This window comes from Poeciliopsis prolifica, unplaced genomic scaffold, assembly GCF_027474105.1.
Source record: "Poeciliopsis prolifica strain line A6 unplaced genomic scaffold, Auburn_PproV2 SCAFFOLD012, whole genome shotgun sequence".
Classification (NCBI taxonomy): domain Eukaryota; kingdom Metazoa; phylum Chordata; class Actinopteri; order Cyprinodontiformes; family Poeciliidae; genus Poeciliopsis; species Poeciliopsis prolifica.
In genome coordinates, this window is record NW_026562387.1 from 7,234,457 (window position 1) to 7,260,049 (window position 25,593).

A 25,593-nucleotide genomic window follows, 5' to 3' on the forward strand; every position below is an offset into this window, starting at 1 on the left:
ACATAAAACGATCATCTGATTCTCGTTGTTGGAACAAGCTCTGCTGTTTCCACAAGGAGCATTTTAAGAGTCATGACTCCAAAAACCTTTGAGGTATTAGGTTTTCTCTCCCGCCTTACTTTCACTACTTAATTTCATCCTTTTTCTCCCTCTGGGTGGTGGAGGTGGTTTTTGTCATTCCAGTGGTTTTTGTCTTCTTTTTTCCTTTTCTTTCCGTTTTGGGCAAGGTCTCTCCTCAGACAGAAGTCTATTTCCAGGGTTTGTCTCAGTAATTTGTGGCCATTACATAAACATTCACAAATGCCCACTAGAGTGACAGAAATCATAGAACATACTCCAAGAGCTAAATAATTACCAACGTTTGTACCGGGGTGGCCATTTTGTCTTATAAGTTTACCAAGAGAGGATTAGACTATCTTCTATGTCCCAACATTTTTACTTTGACAAGTATATTAAAAGGACAGTTCTGGAGTTTTAGCATTCTATGAAAAGCTTTTAAGCAATAATAAGTCAAAATCCACTGATTTTCACTGTGGTGCAAGCAGTACTAAAGATTACATAGCACTTCTGTTAGAAAAAGCTGTATGAATTAGTTAGTAGTATGTGGAAGGCTGGATATAAGTGTTTTGCACAAATAATGACAATTGTTTTCATACTTTTTTGTGAATAACAAGAGTGAAAAATTGCTATACTCTGCTCCATTAGTTTATTCTTCCAAAAAAAGAGAGAAAAAAGCCAGTGACTGTTTCCAAAGTTCCAAATGTATATCGAGATCCGCATTACATCTTGATCTGTATCTTATGTCCCGCAGCAGACAACTGTCTTGGGACTTTGACTTGGTAGAAATCTGAAGGCTGAAATGAAAATAGAAGCCAAGGATAAGGTCCACCTATTTCTGTGTAAATCCATTCTAATCTCAAAAATATCATGCTAATGCAATTTCATGAACATTTAAATGGTTTTCAAATTTCCATTGGACAGTTTTTTTGCATAGAGAGTGAAAATTGTTTGCACAAAGCATTGACAACAATGCTGTGTACGAACAGTTAAATCACTATATTATTAATAATATTTTTGAGTGTGTGTGTGTTTTACTTTATATTTGACAGGAGCACTTTAAATGTCTTGTGTTTTGTAGCTTAAGTTTCCAGCAGGTATGTTAGCGATGGCGCACCGCCCCCTACTTCCATTTTCTGTTAAATAATCATTGACTTCTGTGTATTCGCATACAACAAAATTTCTATTGGCTAAAAACATTTAAGGCCTAATTTATACTGCCTTGCAGTCTGAGTCTTCTGCGGCATCAATGGGGAAATCTGTTATCAAGGGTTCTTTTGGAGCATCTCTGGATGTTTGTGTACAGAGCAGGTATTTGAGACCGGGTTACATGTATACAGCAACAAGGACAATAATAATGGCAGTCAGTGGGTAGCTCCAAACACGCAGCAGATATGGAAAATTAACATCAGATCAAGAGCAGAAGAAGAAAAACACCAACAATATTTTACAGAAAATTGTTGGTGTTTTTTTAAAGAAATACAGTGAGAAGAGATATGCTTAATGATTTATCTTTCAGGGACTTTGATGAATTACTTTGTCTTTTTTCCAGATTTTTTTTTTATTTCCTTTTATTTGACTCAGCATGGCTTTCATTAACTAGCACATTATTGGTCCCACTTACTTTCCAGTCACAACTAATCTCAGATTCAGATATTTTAAAAATGTTATATTCACTGAAGATAAGTCATTTACTAAAATCTTTGTGCATTGATTTTTATGACATTGTATGCTCATCAGTTGCAGCGTCCATTATAATAAACTTTATAAAAGTTATCTTTTTTTTTGTATTGATATGCTTAAGAGGAGAAAAAAATCAGTATAATAACCTTTTTAACATAAGGGCAGTCAAGCCTGTAAATACAACTTTTAACTTCACTGTCCTTTTAAGGTACACAAATATTGTGCCTGTTTATCAGATTTGATTCAAATGAATGAATTACTTAAAGCCTTTCCTTCTCATCTGGTGAGGTTACGGACTGTAAGTCCACATATTTCTGTCAGATTCGTTTCTCTCATCATCAAAATCTTGGGATGTTATTTTTGCATGCCCAAAAGGAGCCTAAAAAAAAGTAGTCCCTGATGAGACTGAGGGATTTCACTCCAGAGGTTCCTTTTTTCAATCACTGTGCAATTAGTTGGAGACAATGTGCTGCATTTTAAATCATTTGTCAAATCAAAATGAGACACATTCATATATGTATATTATTATATTTTCGTCAAGTAGCAATTTAGCCCATATTTCCCAAAACCATATTCTCTTGCAGTGGGAGTAAAAGATGTGGTCACTTTTTGAATAATTCCATCCAAGCAAATTATAATTACTTTGTGGTCTGTGTGTGCACATAGAAGAAAAAGGGCAGCGGCCTGACTTGTGCTTCAGGGGGGAAAAAAAAGAGCTTCATTCACCATAAACTATTTTTGAAATGGTGTGTCGGGGCGGTACGGGCTCAGGCCGATTGTTTTTCTTTTGGAGCTGAGCAGCTCTTTGGTGAAGGGGTATTACCCGAGCTAAATTGTTCCCTCATGTTTTCCGCCAAGGTTCTGTGCCCACCACACTGACAGTTATAATTTGCAGAAATTGCACTGATTATCTGAATTAGCATACCTGACCAATGCTACATTAGCCTTATTTACAATACAAAGCCATGGAACTCTGAGGACGCATACTAAATATGACTTAACCCTTTGAAGAGGGGACTGGCGTCACGGGGCCATGATGTCTTTTATATTGGTGATATCACAAAGAGCTCAAGGCACCGCTCCATATGGAACTGAAAGCCACCGAAGGCTCCTGAAGCAGGAAGCGGTCTATGTAAAGAACCACATTAAAATCACAGGGTCATTGCACCTTTATCCTTATCCGCAGGTTCTTTTTGACCTTTCGCTTTCCATATTTATTTCTTTTTTTTACCTTTTAGCTGTTGTTTCCATCCTTCTTTCCTTTTTTTGACTGCACAACACCCCTTTGTCCCCTCTTTTTTTTCGTCTCTCTCACCTCCATTCTCTTCCCTCCCTGATCCCCTCATGCACCCCCTGTCCACTGACTCTTAACCACAGATGGACAAAACAATGGGCCGTGTCACACAGCATTAAGACAAACAATCCAGTGATGGGAGGAGGGTTGTGTGGAGCTGGAGTCACGGTAACCAGGCAATGCACTCGCAGGGTCCAAGCAGCCACTAATCTCTGACGGCAATGATACAATTCACAGATGAACATTGAAAGAAGTCTATATGCGGCAAAGAAAGAAAAAAAGAAAAAAAAAACACGGCTAAAAAAAAAAAGCAGTTTAATCAGACCAGTCTGAAAAGGTAAAAATTGTCCCTTTTCGCCGCTATTTTTCCTCACTCTTCTTTTTCAATCCTTTTCCTCATCCATCAATAACAGTATGGAATTGATAGCAGCTATTGATTACCAATAGGCTAGGGCTAATCGTCGCTAACCAACGGAAGCTTTGCAGTAACAGCAGCTGTCAGAAGCTTGTTGTGTTTTCGTGTGTGCGCGTGCGTGAGTATGGGTGTGTGGGTGCGTGTGTGCGTGTATGTGCGTATGACCCTTCAGAGATTCACTGGCAATAGCTGTGCCTCTCTATTGTTTGCTTACAGCAGGCTAATGGTCTAATAGCAAGGCATAGTATGGGGGGAAGAAACATTCAGAATCCTGCTTCTCTTTCTAGAATAAGAAACATGTATGCTTTGTCTGTCCAAAAAGCAGGAAAAAGGGAAAAAAACAGAGGTATGTCAAGTTTCACCTCCCTACCTATCTGAGCAAGACCCATCTCCCTCTCACTTCTTTTCTTCATCTCCCTAATAGGAAATTTGAGCACACTGTGCGAGATTAAAGCAGAGAATCAATGCCTTGTGAGCAATCATTTCCAGACAAATCTCTTTCATCTTTTCTCTCCCCCCCTGAAGTTCTCTCGTTAGCTTTTTTTTTTTTTCTCCCACCTCCTAATGCTAACAGGGGGTCCTGTGTCATGACATCCCTTTTGCTTTTATCATGTCCTAATAACGCTCTGAAAATAGAGAGGGAGAAAGAGGAACGTGACAGAGGGTTAAAAAAAGGATGCTGGGAAAAAAAAAGAACAAGAAATAGATAGACTGATAAAAATCTATTGCGTGAGCATGGAGCTTGATTTGTGCTTTGATGTGGATGTCTTTGTGCAAATTAGACAAATATGCCTGCTGCTTTAGTCATCTTGAAGCTCTTCCCAAGGCGCTGTCTCCCTTTGCTTTTCCTCAGGTTGGAAGGAACGGAGGAAAAATGAAGGACAAGTGCATTGTAGGTCATAAAAATATAGATTTTGCCAAATTTAGGTGACTGCACTGACAGAATAAGATATGCTGATGAAGAGTTGTTACATAAAAGCACATCTTGAAACACAAAGTGTCTGGCGAAAGTCGGCGTACACATTGGACATTTTAACGTGTTGCAGCCTGGCAAGAAAATCATATAGAAAGAGATGTTCTGGTCAGAAGAGACCAAAAAATGTAAGTGTTTAGTTTCTTCTCCCTTTATGAGAGAAATGCGGCCAAAAAGTAATTCTGCCCCCTGTCTCCTGAACACACCATCCCCAAAGACGACCATGGTGATGACAACGTCATGCTGCAGGGACTCTTCTGATTAGCAGAGATGAGGAAGTTTGTCAGATGGGTTACTGGATGAGGCTAAATAAAAGGGCAAACAATTGTACTAAGATTGTCCAGTCAAAGCGCACAACCAAATCCTACTGATAAACTGATAAAGGGTTTAGAGGGCTTCTTTACCTAATTTGATAGAGATTCAGCTTACAGAAGAATGGGAAAATATTTCAGTCTTGAGAAGTTCACAAATTTTTGCAACTTACCCCAAAAGCTGTTCAGCTGTTATTTTGTGTTGATCTGTAACATAAAATCCCTTTAAAGTATCTGAATGTTTATGATTACTACTTGTGAAAATATCTAAAAGAAAGAAAAAAGAGCATGAATGCTCTTAAAAAGGACTGTAGCCTTTTTATGATGGTATATCTCCCCGGCAAGGCCTGCTAGACGCTTTGGATGGCGCAAATGTTCCACGCACAACATGCGCACACGTCTTGGCCCGGCCCTTTGTTTCAGAAGCAGGTTAATGGGGAGTGAGGAAGAGGAGCATTGCAATTTTCTGCTCTTTAGGCACCAGAGAATTCTCTTCGGTGTAAGAGAGACCAGACTCTCGGTGTAATAGGCATTTTACACCCTCATCACCCCTCGCGCATGCACACAAATATAAACCTGTGGAATGAAATAGGCATTCTGTGGTGTGCATAGCCAGTCCCTGGAGTGCCAGTAAGTGTTAGACATGCATGGAGTTGGCAATGAGACAATCAGCATACTGAAATTGAAACCTTGTCTGAAGTCACACAGGAGAGGAGAGTAGAAAAGTGGAGAGGAGACGTAGTCTGGAGGAGCACAGATTGGAGCAGATGGTATGAGAGAAGAGAGCCACCGAACAAGTGGAGAGGAGAGACAGAGGGGGAGGAAATAGGAACTGATGTTTGCTTAATTGCCTCATAAGTGATGACACAGATAATTATGTCGAAAAAGGAGATGCTCCTCTTGGGCAGGGCCAATGAACAGTTAGATCTGTTTTAGTCATTTATGTTGTGTGTGTGTGCCTGTGTGTGTGTCATGCTGTCTGTCCCTACAGCCCCATCAACCGTCGTCCCCTCCAGCCACATCAAGTATAGGACGCCATTAAAAGCCCCGTACGGTTTGTGTCACATCACATCTTTCAGCGTAATTAAGAAAAACAGAAATAAAATGCACCCACAAAGCACACTCATCACTTGGAATCATTTTAATTACTCTATAACATCCAGGTTATTAATATCTCTGCTTCATATACCTGGGGATAAGAAGATGAGCACGCTCAACCTGATTTCCTGCGATGTGCGTTCGGAAGGGGTGGGGGGTCTTCTTTTTTTTTTTTCCCCCTGCGTGTAAGTGACGCTCCCCTGACTTCATATCTAATTGTCTTTTTTTTTTCTCTCAATTGCAATACTCTTGCCATGTGCCGACTGTACGTAATGAGTCAGGGCGTGTCAAAGTGCGGGCCTGAGCTGTCCGACTGAGTTAGGCTCTTCCTGTCTACTGTAGAAGCCTCCGGCTTCTGCGCTCGCACACTCACACAGTATCAATGTGGGAGTTCCTGTATCTGACACGAGATTAAGAGGGCCAAGTGGAGGAACGTCGAAGAGCTGCCCTGTTGCATTTGCGAGAGGGGAAAAGGACCATCCTGTCACACGTGCGTGCACACACAACAACACACAGGCCGAGCATCCTGCGCTGTAAGTGAGCAGTAGCCTGCCTTGCATTATTCACAGTGGCCGAGTGATCGAAGCCCGGTTCAATAGCACTAAAGCGGCGCACGCTGGAGAGATTTGTCTTACAAAACCTTGACACACATACACAGGCGCACATATGCTCTCACACACATTGATTTTTAGGTGGTGGGAATCTCTCAGGCTTTGGACGAAAGACAGGGACGTAAGAGGGGCTTCCCCTGTCAGAACCCCCCCGCCCAACCCCTCAGCAAACTCTGCGTGCTGCTACACTCAGTCACATAGAGAGACACGGGGGAAAAAAGCTGTAAGGAGAAGCTTATTTCTCACAAAATAAGATTCAGTGATGTCCGCTGCGAGCATTAATATTAAAATGGAGGGAGGAGAAAAAAAAAATGGGAGAGGAAGGATCTGTTTCTTAGATCTGATGTGGTTTCATTCACTATGAGATGAGCTGATGGTAAAAATAAAAAGCAAGGAAAAAAGCCTAACTGATCATATTTCCTTTTTGCTGAGTCTCCACTTTTGCATTTTACCATCAGGGGGCTTTTTGCAAGCAAGGCAGAAAAGAAAAATCATGCAATGCCTGATATGTCACATCTTTCCTCTGTGGTGTGTTTTAATGTTTTCTCTCTGTCTTACTCCTTCCTTCTCTCTCTCTCATTTTCTTCTTTTATTTTCTTTTTTTGTTATAGAAAACTGTTTAAACTTGAAATGAAAAGCATTTTTTTATATGCCTGTCACTTTATTCAGTTCCTCAATAATTTTCTTAGAGTCAAAGTCACTCTAACTTCAACCGGTATTTTTATTTTTTTCATTTTTTACTTTCCTTTGGACAAGTGAACACTTTTGCATCTGTAAACACAGAGGTACAAACACACACAGATACACACCTCAGTCCCCCTGAAGACGTGATCAAGCAGACCCAATCCCCTGTAATCATCTGGAGCTCCCACTTGCACCCACATATTGCTCCGCTTCAATCCCGAGTAATGGTTTGGGGCAGGGGGCCGAAGTGGTGGGCTTCTTTCCCTTAGCCCCAGTGTCTTAAGCTGCCATTGATTAAATGTTAACTGATATACTCGGCCCTGGCAATCTTGTTAGAGTCGGAGTAGGCAGGCAGCTCGACAGACAGTTTAGGACCTGCACCCTCCTGATCAATAGCACAGATAAAGATTTCATCCATCAATGGGCTCCCAAAACAAAAGGTACCTGATACCTGATTAGGCCCAGAGGGACACACACACACACACATAGATTTGAACATGAAGACCTGCTATCACATGGCTGAAGGAGATAAATATAAAATAAAAAGAGCATAGGCTTTCGTGGATTTAACACAAAGCCACGCGCTCATCCCTTGCACTCTCTTATTTTGTCCAAAATAATACCATGAACAACCCCATCTAAAGTCAATCTATTCCACAGTTAATGGAGTAATTATAATAGACACACACGCATGCACACGCAAACATATGGGCAGTGAAGCCTGCAGATACGACAGCTCAGACTTTTCCCGGATGAAGGTTAATTATGCTCCGTTAGTCGACTTAGGTGTGTGTTCATTTTGTTTGTCCGGGGAGGTGCGGGTTCCACGCGTCTCCTCTGAAACAGCGCCTGTACTTAGATCGGCCGCGCATGCCAGACACACCGCAAAGTGGTCAAATCAATGTCTGGGCGACCACCACTGTTAAAGTGTATCAATAATGTTTCCCTATCTTCTTTCCGAGCTATTGTCACAGGGCAGCTTGAAAATCTAAGCGGAGCTGCAATTAGCACTTAATTATTAATCAATATGTGGGGTCATTTAAATATTGATTTTTTTCTTTTTCCTCAAATTGTTAACATATTCCACACACTGCCCTTCTTTTTTTTTTTTTTTTTGGGATACATCTTAAAGGGAAATCAATACTTTCCTTAACAGTCAATCAAGAGGAGCTTTTGCGTTACCGGAGCTCTAAAACAAAAAAACCCAAAAAACAAAAAAACACACAATTGGATCTTTGAGAAATGTTGCAACCTCTTAGATTCTAATATCCTTTCTCATACAACTAATAACACTTTGCAGCTCTGTAGTCGTGGTCTCGCTTGAGGAGTTTTTTACGATATATTTGGGTTGCAGAGCTGACGTTTTCTATGACACAGCAGTGTGTCGGAGCAGCCTCCATGCAAGAATATCAGTCCAGCCTAATAACCTGTGTTTCATTTGATTGAATGATAAATTAGCTGTTTTTTCACCCTCTTTTTTATTATCCTGCACAGCCATTGCAAGCGGCAGAAAGATTTTCAAGTGGCATGTCAGGGGGCCGGAGGTCTAATGCATGGAAACATGGAGCTTTCTGTTTTTTGACGGCTAGCAGAGATAAGGTAGAGATATGGCTCTTGCACTGGCTCAAATCTAAAACAGATCCCACTGAGGAGGGGGTGGGGGGAAGAGAGTTAAGAAAGTGAAGGAAAGGAAAAGAGGGAGAGAATGGGGGTTGGTGGGTGTAGCAAAAAAAGGGGAATATAGTCAATCCTCTAAGTGTCTAGCGGTGTCTCTCTTTCTTTTCCTCTTTCTCTCACTCTTTCACTCCCCCACTCTCCCTCAGTAATCTGATTTATTCGAAGCATATGTGTGCTGCTCTGTCTTTGTCTGCTTCTATTAGGGCCAGTGGGGGCCCATATGACATTGTTTAGTCAGTAATGAAATGGACATTTTTTGCATGTTTTTGAGAAAGTCAGAGGAAAGCCAACACTCCTTATTTGTAACAGTCTGCAAATGCCATCTCCAGGGCAGCTCAGTATCATCTCCGGCCCTGTGGTGTGTATTTGTCTGTGTGTGTGTGTGTGTGTGTGTGTGTGTGGGTGTGTGTGTGTGTGTGTGGGTGTGTGTGTGTGTGTGTGTGTGTGTGTGTGTGTGCGTGTGTGTGTGGGTGTGCACGGTGTGTGTTGCTGACATATGTGGCCATGGATTACAAGTTCCATGTGGATTTTTTTTTTCTTTTGGATTTTCAATTTATTTAGATGGACATGTATATATATATATATATACATATATATTTTTTTTCTTCTTTCCATACAGTACTTTATTTAGTTATTTTTCTCTTCCTCTACCTACCTACATAAAAATACAACAATTTGTATTTTTATGAAGATAGGTACAGAGTCCTCTGTAGGTAGGAACAGATTACAATCATGTTAATAGTTTCCTTTTAAACATGCTTGTGTAAAAAGTCATCACATATGGAATGAAGAGGTAAAAACATATAAAAAAATACTTTAATGACGTAAAAGAATGTGTTATTTTCTCAAAACAAACGTGCAAAAATAATAAATTTAAGACTACATGTAGAGATGCACCAATCAGGCTTTTCCAGGCTTTCCGGTTATCTTTGAGGTCAGAGTTGTCGGTTCTGATTTTGACTACTTATGATTATTAAAACAATTTTAATAAGTTTTTTCATAAGTTCTTGTGGGATGATTGCTTTCCTTTGCTTCCCTACCAGGATTACAGCTTTGTTTGTGATGGCTCTGAAAGCAGATGGTTTGATGCTGTCAAAAACAGGACAGTAGCCCAACGGGATAAAGATCTGTTTAAGCATTATCCATTTGGCCACTGCCCGTCACAGGCCTATTTTAAGCAGAAACACACATACAAAGACGCAGACACACAAACACAAAAACCCATTCTTTCAAACCATGGCAGCCATTTTATTAGATTCCCCGTTTTCAGGGCTTGTATTAGTTCCCGGAAAATAAATAAACCTTGAATGCATGACAAGGACCAGTCTGGTCAATTCGAAACTATATCTATCCAGGCCGCATCTTTGTTTACCGGTGTAGTGATTGATGGAGAGATAGAAGGATAAATGGAGACACGGAGAAACAGATGGACCGGGCATATGGATGGATAGCTGTGTGAAAAGATAGAAAAATAGATAGACAGATAGGAAGATAGGTGGATAGATAAATGGATGGACAGATGGATGAGTAAAACAGGCAGATCTCGTTGCGCTGATAGAGTTGAGCAGGTATGCCGAGAAACAGCTGCTTTCTTCATTAGGTTCATCTATCGATCTCGGACCCTTGTTGCGCGTGTGTTGTGGTGTGTGTGCGTGTGCATGCGTGCATGTGTGTTTGTGTGTATGGGCGCGTAGTTTGAGAGCAAGGGAACAGAAAGACAGGAACCTCTGTAGATAAGTGCTGGTAATAGAACAGAATGAATTCTTATCACAGAGATGGGGAGGCCATTAACCCTCAGCTCCTAGTTCTCTCTCTGTCTCTCTTTCTCTCTCTCTCTGTCTGTCTCTCCATCGCTGTCTGGTCAAACTCGCTTTCCTCCTGTTTCCCCCTCCTTCCATTCCCCGGACTGGTTGTGACAGGGTCACGTTGCCGACTTTGTGTGATATTTCCACTGCATGTGTGACTCTCTCTGAGCATGAGTGCGTGTCAGTCTGTGTGTGTGTGTGTACATGAGAGTGTTCTTCAGCTGCTGCTGTGCAGGCTGCCCCATCAGCCAGATGTTTATAATCAGGAGCTGGATAAATATTGGACAGAGGAATTATGAAAAAAAGAGAGAGAGAAATGGGAAGAGATGAAACAGAGGAGAGGAATCTTCTTTTAAAATTATTCTTAAATCCCTCGGTAAGCTTGCCATAACGCCTCTTCAATTCACCTCCTCAGCCTTAGGTGCTTCAAACAGCCGAAATGCCAATATGGCTCTTATGTAAGACTCAGGTGTGTGTTTGCGTGCGCGCGTGGGTGTGTGTGTGTGTGTGTGTGTGTGTGTGTGTGTGTAGTGCCCAGTAGGCCTGCTCCTCTATTGTATAAAGCCAGGTGTTGGTGCATCATTGTACCTTTTGAAGTCATATTTTGTTTTGTAAAAACCTTTTGTATTTGCCATTAAGGAATCATTAACATTACTATGCCAACACACACACGCACACACACACACACACACACACACACAGTGCCCACAGCTCTGAAAATGAAATCCCTCTTTACGCAAAACAACAGTTTCTTTCTGCACAGCAAGCAAGACACACAAGCCTTTAATCCTGGCTATGTTTATTCATATGATTTCCTTTTTTCTCCTTTTTTAGGAGTAATAGGTGTTTTGTTAGTTGCCTGCAAGACAGCAGAGCGGGCAATATGAGGAAAATGAAAACACAAGAAGTGTCCCAGGAAGTTGTAATTGACAACAACAAAGCAAATTTGGAGCTGCTGATACAAGCACATTTTGAACACAAAAATCTTTTCTTTTTTTTTTCCCTGCCCATTCTTTTGGTTCAACTTATTGACATTCGCACCAGGAGCGAATTAAATGTGACAATCCTATTGTCTTGCTTTCACAGTGTCCCTGAAACATTTTCTGTTTTTTTTTTTTCTTTCCTTTCTTTGTCGTTGGTGTTCTAAGTTCTTGTGTGTTTTTCACCCAACAAATGGCTGCGCGTGGGTGGAAACACGTGCGCTTGCTCGCACTGCCGTGTTTACATGTTAGGATGCGAGCTGCGGATGCTTGTGCATAAAATACGGGCGAAAGCAGCGTGGGAGCAAATGTGTGCCGTATGCATGGGGGCTTCGTTGGTTAGGTGTGTGTGAAAAGCGTGTGCGGCGAGTGAGTGAGTTTTTCCCAGGCCCTGTGCAGGAGCTGTAGACCCTCTCCGCTAGGTTGATGTTTAGTATTTTAGACATGCTACATTAACAACATCTGGTTAAGATCTAAATGCTTGTTAAATGCGCTGAAATTCGGGGGAAAGGTACAAGGGGAATAAGGGGAAAAGGGAGGAGGGGGATACAGAGGGAGAGTAGGGTAAATAAAGATTTGAGGGTGAGAGAACAAGAGGGAGGGAGATCAGTAAGTCTGTAAGGTTATTACTCTGGCAGAATTACCACTGGCCCTTGACTGCGTGTGTGTGTGTGAGTATGTGTGTCTGTGTGTATATGTATGAAAGCCTATGACTGTGTGGGATGGTGTAATGTTTCAAAGCTTTCCCCTTAAAACCTAGAGGCCAAACTAGAGCCACGCGCGCGGCGCAGGAATGTGACATCACAGGGCCCCTTCCTGCTCTCTCACGCACACATATGCACAAATAGTCTCACAGGGGACATGACCAGAGTTGTAGAAAGGAATCAGCATCAACATCAGGCCTAACTCAAGGAGACATGGCAGTCAGGGGTGCAGCCCAAAACATTATGGCTGTATTACTACCACAGATACACTGGACACAGTGGATCTAGTCTTTATTAAAATGTACACACAGATTAAAAAAATAAATAAATAAAAGCTGTTGTCTGAACTATACCGTAGAATACTGTGTATTTATTGCTGCTTTTCTCCAATTACAGCTTCAGTTGATGCTCAATTTTTATGGAGTCTCTGGTTTAAAATAAACAAAACGTTGAGAGAGAATTATTTCCCCCTCCTTTATCCCTTTAATGAGCCCCATCCTAGCCCCGAGGAAGCAAATCAGAGGTGGCTGAGCTAAGAAAATCAGCCATTTTGGAGCGTCCAAACGTCCAGCTTCCTGGCGTGGCATCTCTCTGCAGTTTGAGTGCTTGTATGACTGAGTCCTCCACCGGGCACATAATGACCCAGCATGGCGGTTATGGGCCCTTAGGGGCAGACGGAAGGGGGAGCGAGTGGTCTCAGAGCAGGTCATTATATAGCTAGAGGGCACGCTCGCTCACACATACGCACACATGTACGGAGAGAGTGCTGACACTTTTAAATACATTCTTCATTGGTTCCATCTCCCATATGTCTATCGCTCCGTTTTTCACTTTCCAAACATCTCATTTAATATATTGTTCATCGTTCTCCGAGACCTGTCTGTGTAAAGCTCTATGTTGTCTTTGGCGTTAGAGTAAGGATCTCCCTTTTGTGAAAAAGTAAAAGGATATAGTTTAGATTTCATGTCAAGCACCCTTCCAATGTTTCCACACTGACCTCCAATTAATGGTTAGATTTTAGACCAGACTGTTTCAACTTTAACTATGATCAAGAGTCACTTAGTTATTCTTCCTCTTTAATAGTTAAATATAGGCTTGTGTCAGTTGCAAGGTAATCAAACCCAGGGTCTGTGGTTAACTCAAGCCCACCGGCCAGCTTTAATGTTCCGACTGACCCACATCAAAGATAGTCCCACCAGGCTGCCAAAATCACACCCCCTCCACATCCACAGCCTGGACTGTTCTCTCTTTCACTCTGTATGTGTCTGTGTGCTTGTGCAGTGAGGCAGAGGAAGGTGACTGCGAAAGTTTTGCTCTGTCCTCTGGTAGCGATTAAGTTGATGGTTAAGAGTTCCCCTGTCTCCTTCAAACACACACACACACGCACACACACACACACACACCCACACACACACACACACACACACACACACACACACCCGCACACACACACACACACACACACACACACACACATAAGACATGTACGCACTTGCACATGACATCTCACATTCAAACACATGCAGTCACTGTCTCTCTTTCCTTTGCTATCTCTCTCTCTCTCTCGCTTGATCAATTTCACACGCACACTAACAAACCAAAACACACGCACGGGCAGGGACAAGCACACACGGGTTTACGCACAAATGCGGTACGTAACTGTCAGGGTCAGTCAGAGGGCAGACGTTGGGCTGATGTATGGAGAGAGCTTGTCTGGGAATGTCCTCAGTGTGGAAGCACATTCCCTGGATCCACACAGACACACCGCAGATATCACCAAGTATGAGGAGAAAGAAGCAAAAAAAAAAAAAGGTTGATTGGGCCCAGATGATGGCCCGGTCTTTTTTCTTTTATACGGTTTTCCTCACCACTCCTGTTCCTTCTTCATCGCTTTTTGTTCATTTTTATGATTCTATTCCTCTTTTCTAGCTACAGGTATACTGCCCCCTAGAGGTTGGTTGAAAAGGTGTTTTAATAGTAGTATTATCTCAGACAGACTTCCTTTTGACCTCTGTGTTGGTTATTTCCTTTGTCTTCATGTAGAAAGAAAACAAATAGTTTATCTGTCAACTTCATAGAACCATTTAAAAATGCTACGTCTTTCTTTTAAATGTGATGTCGAATAAAGTTTATTTTTTACAACATCAAATAGGATTTAATGTTGAGATTTTACAAAAAAATTACAGTTTATGAATATTTACTGTTTTTATTAGGATTTTAAAGATTTTTCTGAAAGATACCAACAATTAACGCAAATTAACAAGGCCTATGTATATTTACATTACGTGCTGCTATTACAGCATGTAATAGCAAATGAAGTTCACTTTCACCTTTTTTTCTGGTTTTATTTACTTATTTTTTTCAAAATTGTACAAAACATGATGCTCAATAGATCCACTCCTGGCAAGTCAAGTATGCAGAAAAAATAAAACAGTCACAAATGACGTTCAAGCAGTACGTACGTACAACAGTTCCACCCACTTACACACACACAAATTTACCGAGCATTCTTCCTCTCCTCCTTTATATGTGAAGGTGAGGTGAATTAAAATACAAGATGGACGCTGCAGCAGCACCAGCAGTGAAAATTGCAATTTCTGCAGCCCGGGCTCTGCCAGCTGACAGGAGATATTTCATCTCCGTTGTCACCGATGTATTAATAAAACATCAGGAGCAGAGTGCTGTCCCAAACACACACGTACACACGTGCACTCACAGACAGACTGTGTGTGTACATAAGTGATAAACGTGCACAGCACACACATGGATTAATGCAGAAATATAACAATGACTGCAACACACACACACAAACACTGCAGCAAATTTCCCCAACAATCACATGCCAGCATCTGCCATGAAAATTTCATGCTGTATATAATGTCCTCTTAATGTGTTGCTGCTCAAAGCAATGGCGCCAGTGCTTAGTCTCTGTTTGTGTGTTTGCACCATGTGTTATGTGAAAGGGTTAATCATATCATGTTTCTTAGGAGGGGTTTGGAGACCCTGTTTTGCCATCATACAATGGCCAAAAGTGATTGTATGCAAATGCAAGCTGACCTCAGTGCACCCATTGCTTGACTTTTGTGCATATTACTTTGTGTAAGTGCAGTGTGTGTGTTTGCTTTTCATAAAATATGGTTATTAAGGCTCCGCAGGATTGATGAGCACAGCTTTTTTTTTGTTTTTTTTTTTTTTTTTTTGAAACACACTCATGCACACAGACATATAACAGTTTAATACTCTGGCAGAGTGAGAGGTTTGTGGTGAGGGAGACCCCCCTCTCTCCCTGCCTCTCTCCCTCTACCTCACCCCATTTAAAAGACATGAAATTTTTAACGGTTTTTGTGTGTGTGTATATATGTGTGGGTTAACACAATAGTGTATGTGTGAAAGATTTGATGTCTGTTTGCAAGGGTTTCACTTTGATTTCGATTTTGGACTAGTGTGTTCTACTCCTGAGATGGAAGAGTATATATATATATATATATATATATATATATATATATATATATATATATATATATATATATATATATATATATATATATATGTATATGTAGGCCTGCGTGTGTGCACATGTGTGAGTGAGTGTGTGTCTGGTTATCTGGCCTCTCTCAGACTGCTCAAAATTCATTACAAAGTGACATCAGCCCAGCCGGAGACAAATGATGGCTGGATGAAAGGGAGCGCTGGGGCTCGGCTAGGATTAGTGTTAGCTTGTGCTGGCGACACGTATACACACATACACACTCATACGCATACACAAACACACATGTGCGCACTTTAATCCACTGGCAGAACACTGCAGATACACAGAATTATCAAACAAGGGGCTGAACTCACAGAGATGGGCAGGCTAATCTGCTAATAGTACAGAGCTGCATGTGTGTGTTTGTGTGTGTGAATCTCTCTATGAGTATGCAAAAAATAAAAAATAAATAAATCTATATGTATATTGTATATAAGAATATGAATTTCCTCAGTTATTTTCCATGTGCAATAGCTCAGAACATGCTGTTTATTTTTATTTCTATTCTACTATATTCTTTTAAATTATTTTTTATATGTGACAAAGAAAATAAAATAAGCAGAAATAAAAATAATTCCCAATTTAAAATTTTGCTATCATCTACTTTTCTATGTAATTGATTCACATCAATGTGTGTCTATCATTTCACAACTTCTTAACAACCAAAAGTAAAACAAAAAATGAAATATAGTATATATTTATTTTAAAACAAAAAAATCTCAGTTATAGTAAGACATAGTATCCTAAGGAAATAAATATGTCCTAAATGTGTTAAAATTGTTAGGACTATTTATCAATGTGCTCCAATTTGAACATTTTTATGTCTAACGTCTGTTAAATTGGAACAACTATATGAAGAAAGTTTTTGTCAGCATACTGGTAATACAATATAATTAATCAAGATTTACTTTCTCTTTTTCACAAGCCTTTTTTATGTTTTCGTTTTCTTAAGATGCATACAAATAAAGTAAGCTGTAGGACTGAACAAAGCAGTACCAAGTACTGAGGCGTAAGTGTATGATTCACCGTAGGAAATTGAACTGAGTCAAAATATCAATTTTATAATATAGTTTTAGTAGCTATGACCAAGTACTGCATTTTTTTAAATAGTTGGTTTTAAAACCTGTATGAATTCAACTTGTCCAATAAAATATTTCAATGTAAACTATTGTAAAAGTTGACATATTTGAAGTCTCTTCCTTCCCCCCAAAAAGTAAAAAGATTTAAAAAAAAAAAAACTACTTTATATCAACAAAAGAACACAGCTGTATTTGGGATTAAATTATTTTGAAACATTCATTACAATAAAATGCATTTGAAATAGTTTTCCGTGAAGACATTTGTAAATGTCAGACACCTTCCTTGCTTGCAGGCCGTGGATAGATTGTGTTTTACTTACTAGAAGTGGCTTTGCAGGGCTTTAGTCAGTAAAAACTCTCTTCTGGCAGCTGTTTTATTTGATTATATGGTAAACCATCCACTGTGGAGCATATGTAAAAAAATGACAAATAAAAAAGGTTACTAGAAATTAGCTGTAGATGAACAAGAAGCAGTATTTGCAACAACAACAACAATTGTGCAGCTACTATTATGTAGCTGCACAATTTCCATCACTGTTTTAAGAGAGAATGATGGGTAATGAATTATGTCTGTGTTTTCAGAAGAGGCTGCAGAGGAAAGTGAGAGACCTCTTCGATCCTCCTCCCGGCCTGGACTCAACCTGACTGACCGAGATTTGACGGAAAGCAAAAGACCCGACCGTAAGTCTGCACACGAGAAGCAACACAAAAACTTAATTTGACATAAAAAACACCCATTAACCAAGGCACAAACCACTCTTCATCTATATAGCCTTCACTTAAATAACATTTGAGTTTGTGCGTAACATGTGATCGCTGCTTACAAGCCACCATGACCTGTTTTAATCGCTTCCATCTGACAGATGAGGAGGAAAGGAAAGAGAGAGAGAGAGAGAGGGAGGGGTATAAGAAGAGAGAAAAATGAAGAGAAAGAGAGAGGGAAAAGTTGAGTGTTGTGGATATTACCAGGCAGTGTCCAGGCCCTAGATTATTTTTTAATCAAATCAGTTTGCGTGCTTGTAATTTATAAGCGCCTTGCATTAATCTTTTCTCGTTCTTGTGCCCTCTCCGATGACATATTAATTTTTCATAAGCGCAGGATTAGATGGGGGTTGTGTATATGTTTTTCTAATATTGCTCTGCATCCCTGCAACCCTTAAATTAGTTTTTTTCCCCAGCACCCTCTCCCCCCCTTGCATTTTTCTTTCTCTATTTTTCCCCCTTTTTCAATCCATAACTTAATTGTTGTCCAATCTGTGACCCTATCACCAGTAATACCACTGTCAGAAAAAAAGCACAAGATAGAAAAAAAAAAAAGAAAAAAAAAGAAGAAGAGGAGGAGGAAGCTTTTTGTTCATTTGCTGAAATAGAAACATTGTGAGCCGGAAGAGGCCACAGTCTTGGCGTTTGTGTTGTTTTGGGTAAGGTTCAGGGTTGCGGTCAGGATAGTCCCGGCTTTGTTTGGTTTGATTTGTTCAAATAAGAATTCATCTGCTCTTATGTATGAGATGGAAATCCATGGCTGTGGATGAATATTGCATGGGATCTCTGAAAACCTTTTTTTTTATTTTTTTTTTCCTTTTCTCATTGCATAGGGTTCTCATTTTTCCTCCCCTTACAAATGTCTCTCATTTTTTCTAATCTTACCCGCCCGACTCACAGACACACACGAACCTACTAGCTCCCACCCTCTATCCATCTGAAGCTCCCTTCTCACCTTCTCTTCCTACCGTGCCATACCTAGCTCCATAATGTGAGGCTCAATGAGGCAGAAGGAGAGCTGAGTGAGGCTGGGGCCTATTAGTTTAGCTAGTCATCTATCTTTTAGCTCTATCATTCTGACAGGCCTGTTTGACCGACCGGTGGGGAACCACCAGCCATGCATTTGCTGCTGCATTTCACCCAGAGTGTCATTTAACAGCCCTGAAGACATGCAAAACAGCAAAGCAACACAATGTCCATATCCCCCCCTGTTCATCGGCATGCTTTCGTTCTGTATGCACGTGTCCTTGCATGCTGTTTGAGCATAGTGAGGTCTGTTTTACAAGTAGGAATGTATGCCAATTGTATTTTTTGTGAATAACTGCTTACAAGAAATGCCTTGGGGGCCAGATCTTAGTTTGTCAGCCAAGCCAAATATAATAGTGCTTGTGTTTTATTTTGTATTTGGATTAACAGCGGTTTGAGAAAGTCGAGTCATAGAAAAAGCAATGCCCATTGGGTGTCAGCATTAAATCTTGTATTCCCCCCCAAACCCCAAGCAAACATCTTTTTGATCAGATTCAAATTTAAGGCCAGCTCAAAGTGTTTTGATTAGTCAAGGGTCGGCACAAGGTTATCATGGAATGATAACCTTAAGTAAAAACATGATATGACTGTACTTACACAAAAATCTAGAATTAAAAAAAGGACTATTGCAGTCATCTGTATCATTTATTCATAGTTTATTTCTTTTTATTTATCAATAAAAATGAAGTTATTAATTAAATGTAGTATATGCCCACTATTACATTTTTTTTCTGTTGTTCTGATCCATAGAAAGTAACTCTGGTAAGATAACAAGCAAACAATAGCTGGTTAATTGGGCTGACTGCTATGGTAGCCAGCTGCTTTAGGGACATTATTTTTAAATAATTTTATTTCTTCTTCTTTTCTTTTTTAATTTTTTTTATTTACCTATTATTTTACCGGAAAATCCCTTGAGGTTTTTTTTTGGTTTTGTTTTGTTTTGGGGGTTTTTGAAGGAAAACCATGACAACAGCCACTTAGAGATGCACAATATATTAAATTGTAATTGTTTTCACAAAATTGAGGAGTCCAAAATCTCAGACAGAAATGAATGTTTGGACGTCATATTTGGTGACATGCATACGAGCTCTGCTTTGTAATTATATGTTTGATCACTTGCATGAACTTTTATTGTCCACAGCTGATCTCAAGCTTGGTAATTAAGACGCTGGAGCTCAGAGAGAGTGAAGAGATAATGTCACATAATTGGAAAAATTCTGGATTTAACAGCAATTGGTAACATAACCATTATGCAAAATAATATTGCACTATCTTCTTCTCCCAGTATTGTGCAGCTCCAGTGTAACCGTAATGACTGGTTTCTTTTCCAAAATTAGAACCGTGCTTGTCTTTCGCAACAGAAATACAGCGACTGACCAATACTTGCTTGGGTTAGGGACCACAAACCACCCATGAATAGATGAAATGTGTGAAGACCCTTTCTAAAACAGCTTTTATTATCTTATTTTAATACTTCAACACCAAATACACCATAATGTGTATTAACTAGCACTGTGCACGGTACTTCCACAGAATCTACAGTCACCTTATCTTTTGATAAGGAAGACTGTATATGATAGAGCTAAAAGATAGTTGACTAGCTGCTTGAAAACATAGAATATTTTGAAGAAATTATTATTGTGCAAATAACTTCACAGAATAAAAGTCACTGTCCACAGAAAAATCCGCAAATGGGTAAATCTATGAATACCGAATCACTAATAGGCTCAATCCACTGCATAGTCAAACAGCCATATTGGTCTTCTTTCCAAAATAGAGAAACATGTAGTAGCCTTCTTTACACTAGCTGACGGACAGTGCACAGTAACTAAAAAAAGAAGGGCTGCTAGAATGAAAAATCAACAAAATAAAATCTAAAAACCTTTGCATACCTTCATATATATAAATATAACCAACGCATGCCTCATTTCAATTGGGGGTGTGACCAGGGGAGCAGTGTGTGCACTTCACCTCCACGACAGAGGAGGTGATGTGCTCTTTTCAGAGCAGAAAAAAAGATAGAACAATAATCATAATCATATATATATATATATATATATATATATATATATATATATATATATATATATATATATATATATATATATAATGTAAGTTCACATTAAATATTATTCCTGTTACAATTTTCATGCAAATGCTCTTCATCTGGATTACTTCCAGATAGCTTTGTGCTGTGTGTGTAGATGGCACATGTCACTGCCATCGCTCAGGGGCCCACTTCTTATAAATAACCACCCAAACAAAGGCTCTAGCATAGAAATGAACCTGTCAGACAGCCTAAGAAATTAGACATCTCTTAACGGATTCAGATTAGGAAAGAAAGTACTCATTGTTCCTGCAGTCAAATGTTATGTACTAATATTGTGAAGGTGAAATGGGGGGAAACAAAATCTTTGGCAAAATGCTTCATAATTCCTCGGTCATATTCTGAATATTATCAGGGATTTGTATGTGCATACATCTTGCAAATTTGCCAAACTTGAGAGCAGCGATGTGCTGCTTTTCTGATGAGATTAAAATATATTAAGAAAATTAGCATGTTTAATTGCAGGCCTGCAGCAGTTCCTATGTGTCTTTTCTTTGTAATGACAGCTTGTTGAATGTCTCATACAGTTTGTCAAGTGTGACAAGACCTTGGCCATATTTATATCTCATTAGATGCGGAGATGGAGAGAAAAAGGGAGGCTAGTCATTAAAAAAACACAAACTATAAAAGACAGCTGCTGTTTAATAGCCTTTCTTTTTTATTTCCCATCTCTCTCTCTCTCTCTCTTTCTCCTTCTACATTTTTGCCCCTTTCCATTTTGCTCCTTTCCGAGTCTATCTCTTTGTGTACTTCCCTCCGGCTAGACCTGGGCCTGCTGAGTGCTTCGGTGGGAGTTTGAGGTTCAGAGTGTGTTGCTGTAATGTTATCAGGTGACCGGAGGTCAGCCTAATGCGTAACCCCAGAGCAGTAGGCCAGTAAATCATGCTAGTCGGCCCTCCCCGGCCCGCTTTGGCCGGCTCTCCCTCCTAGATTTACTGCTCTGTAACGCTAGCCAGTCTGCCAGGGATCAGAACAGCTAAATTGAATACTAAATCCATGCCACCCAGCCCCCTTTACTCCATGTTTGTGAGGGGTTTTTTTTTTGTGTGTGTGTGTGTGTGTGTGTGTGTGTGTTATTTTCATAATGGAGAAAGACATACATGGAATCAACGTTGCATTTTCTATGCTTTGGTAGATAAAATCGAAAAGTTTTAGAATAACAAGAAAATGTGTGGCAGATTTTCATATTAGGAAACATGCAAGGGTTTACTACATGCCTGCGTAAAATATAATTTGAGTTGGGTTCAGACTAAAAGCATTATGATGCTGTTTTGTGTTTATGTCTATATATATATATATATATATATATATATATATATATATATATATATATATATATATATAGTGGGCATATATATACTTTTCTGTTTCAATGTCAACCATGCATTTTTTGCAAGTGTGTGTATGTGTGTTTACATTCAGCTCTTTAAACACCTTTGACAGTTGCAAATAAAGATGGGTGTTGTGTGTTCCACTCTTTTCCCCAGCAATGCAAAAGGGGCTTGAGTGTCATAAATCACTTTTTGATTTATCTAATCAAGCAAGGTCCTGCTCTGTGCAGACATTTGTCACTGGTGGAAGAAAGGGGATGGGGAGGGCTCGCAGTTGTTTGGGGCAGGGATTTGAGTGTGGGGTTTATTTTGCCCGTCCACTTCATTTGGTGAAGGGATGAACGGAAGGTTGGACAGGAGGAGACGGAAGAGGGGGGGGGGATGAACAGTCATTAACTGTGGTTTGCAGACAAAGAAGAGTGCCATTAACCAAAAGGCGATGGTTTCGCTTTTTTGTGGAAGATTTAGCAATTCTATGATTGTTACAGACACTATTTTATAGGCAACTACATCCTTGGACTTATTCTGCAGTTTAAATTCACTCCGATGCCGCAAAAATCTGTTTTCTTCACCATTGAAAGCTCTAGGTCAAAGATGCATATAGCTGGAGGACGAAATTTTATGTTGCACATCCAAAGGAAAAAAAAAAAAAAAAAAAAACAACTGCAGACATTACACAAACATACATTTACATTCAGCATGACAGTAATCAATGGTGATGTGCGAGCCTCTTTTCCCGAGCCACATTGTAAATGTATTCGCAGGCTCTCGTCCGACAATCGCCTCATCTCCTTTCTCCTGGATGTAATTTAGTTGCAAATTGACTGGAAGACGGGGCCAAAAATTGAAAGTTGAAATTAGAAATGGTTATAATAAATGTGGGAGGCGGGGATGCAGACTTTGGTAAGGTCAGGTGATGCAACTGCCGCTTCTAACCCGGGCCAGTCTGACCAATGGCGTGTCAGAGTCCTGACGAGAGGCAGATAAATACACACATATAAATATATATGCATGTGTACGCATACATGCAGGGACCATCACAAGCAGTTGAAGACAAAATTACCTCGGTCTTCTGAGCTGCAGAGCAATTCTCGGATGTTCTTGGAAATTCACATTGTGCCCTTGTGTCCCCCCCTCTCAGCCTCCCCCTTTCCTTCTTTTTTTTTCTTCTAGCCCTCTTTCCCTCTTTCTCTCTTGTCACTTTCCTTGACAGGCCAATATTTCAGGCTCCAGATATAGGGGATTACAAATAAAATAAGTGGAACGCCTACTTAATGCAACAGAATTAAAATGCATGAACGGGCCAAAGGAATTGATATGCGTCCAATACAAACACGAGCCACAGAATAATATGAAATACAAAATGTTTTTTTTTTCCACCCCCCCTTCCATGTATCAGTGCTTTGATTTCCCCTTTTTTCCATTTGTGCATCTAGCGTGAAGCGTTGATTCGCAAGAGTGAGGCTCACATATTGCCTTGAGTGACCAGACGAGGGAGGGGACGCGAAAGAGGGGGCCGGGGGCGGAGGGGGATAGCTTAGGGAGAGGGGGAGGAAGAAAGCAAGTAAAAGGGAGGGAATGAGGGAGGGAGAGTTGCTGTTGGTGTGTCTTTGTGTCGAGCAGATTGGGTAAATTGCAGTGGCAGAGTATAGCAGGGCCTGCACGGCTTGTATCTTAGGATGAGGCTAATGAAAGATTTATCAGTGGCTGCAGCATTTACTAAATACAACCAGAGGCTGATCTCTCAACACTGAGCCCTGCTGTTTACGTCTCTCGCACACACACTTACATGCACACACACACACTGCTACTGTACCACCAGCCGTGACCGAGCCCTGAAAATTTTGCATCTCGTACAGACACAGGAGTTGTTGAGGCAGTCGGGGAAATGTATATGAACTAATGAAGTGTATAATATTACCATAACATTTAATGTATGTCGTGCTGTGATAATGAGCCTGACTGGGTTTTTTCCCATTTTACATGTCCTCAGGGCTGCACCATGTCACTGTATATGAATATGAATTATACAATTTGTGCTTGCGCCCATGCTAATGTTGTTTTAGAGTCAAATCATTTTTTGAATCATCACCTATGCCCCACTGAATATTAATTAGAAACACGTGCTTGTATTCACAATATTACTTGTAAATCAATAAACATTTGATCGATTTCTAAGATGAGACAGCTTCAGCATTTCAGAGTGTCAGCATTTTTACTAAAATAAATATTTGCTAGCCTTATGCTATATACTGTATTTAGAGTAATATTGCAAGATTTTCTCTTTTATTGTGATGGATTCCATGTTCCAGCTTAGATTTATATTCTTGTTGGTATATGTTTGCCTTGCATTTCAGTGGCGTAAGATATGCTGTCTTGAGTAAATAACACTCCCGCATCATATTCCTACACATGTGATCTTGTGGCAGCACCTGAGCCACACTGCAAAAGCACAAAATTATTGTAAAGCACAACAACTCTGCAATGGCGTATGTAGTGAATGTATGCATTACAGCTGCTGAATTAGTGTCATTCAAATGTTGGTACAATGACACAATAATCACATTGTTTTAATTCTGTGTCATGCTGTGCAGAAGTTTCATCTATACAGATGAAGATCCAGTTATCTCCGCTCTTCAGAATGTTAGAAATGGCTTCAGCTGAAGCCTTGTACCTACTAATAATTATTTGACATTTGGAATCAAATGTCTAGCTTTTGAACAGAGCATTGTTTTCTTTTATTACCCAGGTGGGTTATTCCCTAAGTATGGTAAAAGAATAAAACATGATATTGACCCCCCAATTAAAATACCTTATGCCCATTCGAGTGTAGAAGAATTTTGCTCCCTTTGACCCAATGCATGCTATAGAATGACATGTATGGGTCAAACACCTGTTTGACTTCATAGACATAAAGTAGTAACTGATTATTTTTTTCTGCCTTTAGGACCTAATGCTATGTCCAAAGAGGTATCCGGACTGAATGCTATGGGTAAACATTCCCTCCTGGCAGATCGTCAAATCGAAAGTCCACCCAAAAGGCCGAAGTCTGCAGAGGGGAAGACGTCAGCCAGCGACCAGGTAAAGGTGTGCAGAAAATTAAAAGAACACCGCAAAGTGTTGGGGTGCATTTCCTAGCAACTTAAAGTTGATTATTGAAATGTAAAGTTTTCACAGGCTGGTGGTGAACCTGTTTTCAAGTTAAACTATAGTCTCATATAGAAAATACTTGAAGGAATTTGTCAGTGCATGTACAGAAACCTAATAGCTAATGAGGCAGGTTCATAAGCCCTAATGAAATCTAACCTTCACTGTCACTGTGGGATGAGCTAATGGGAAAATACTTAACTGTAAGAAGCAAAAATGCAACGCCAAGCATTTGGCAATTGCTGGCGCCAGCTTTCATTCAAAGGGTTAAACCTAACCCTGCATTCCCTTCCTGACAGAGCTTTTTAACATCAAGCACA

General features: G+C 40.1%; 1 protein-coding gene across 3 annotated transcripts in view; it reads left to right on the forward strand.

Annotated features, from left to right (window-relative positions):
• The window catches only part of zfhx4 (zinc finger homeobox 4), an 85,299-nt gene that overhangs the window by 47,995 nt on the left and 11,711 nt on the right, over positions 1 to 25,593 (forward strand). For 2 of the 3 annotated variants that reach the window (XM_055037202.1, XM_055037204.1), the window contains exons 7-8: positions 17,483 to 17,581; positions 25,074 to 25,213. In XM_055037202.1, the coding sequence (XP_054893177.1) occupies positions 17,483 to 17,581; positions 25,074 to 25,213 (239 nt within the window). The remainder of the gene's footprint in view (positions 1 to 17,482; positions 17,582 to 25,073; positions 25,214 to 25,593) is intronic. The other variant, XM_055037203.1, reaches the window with a different exon arrangement.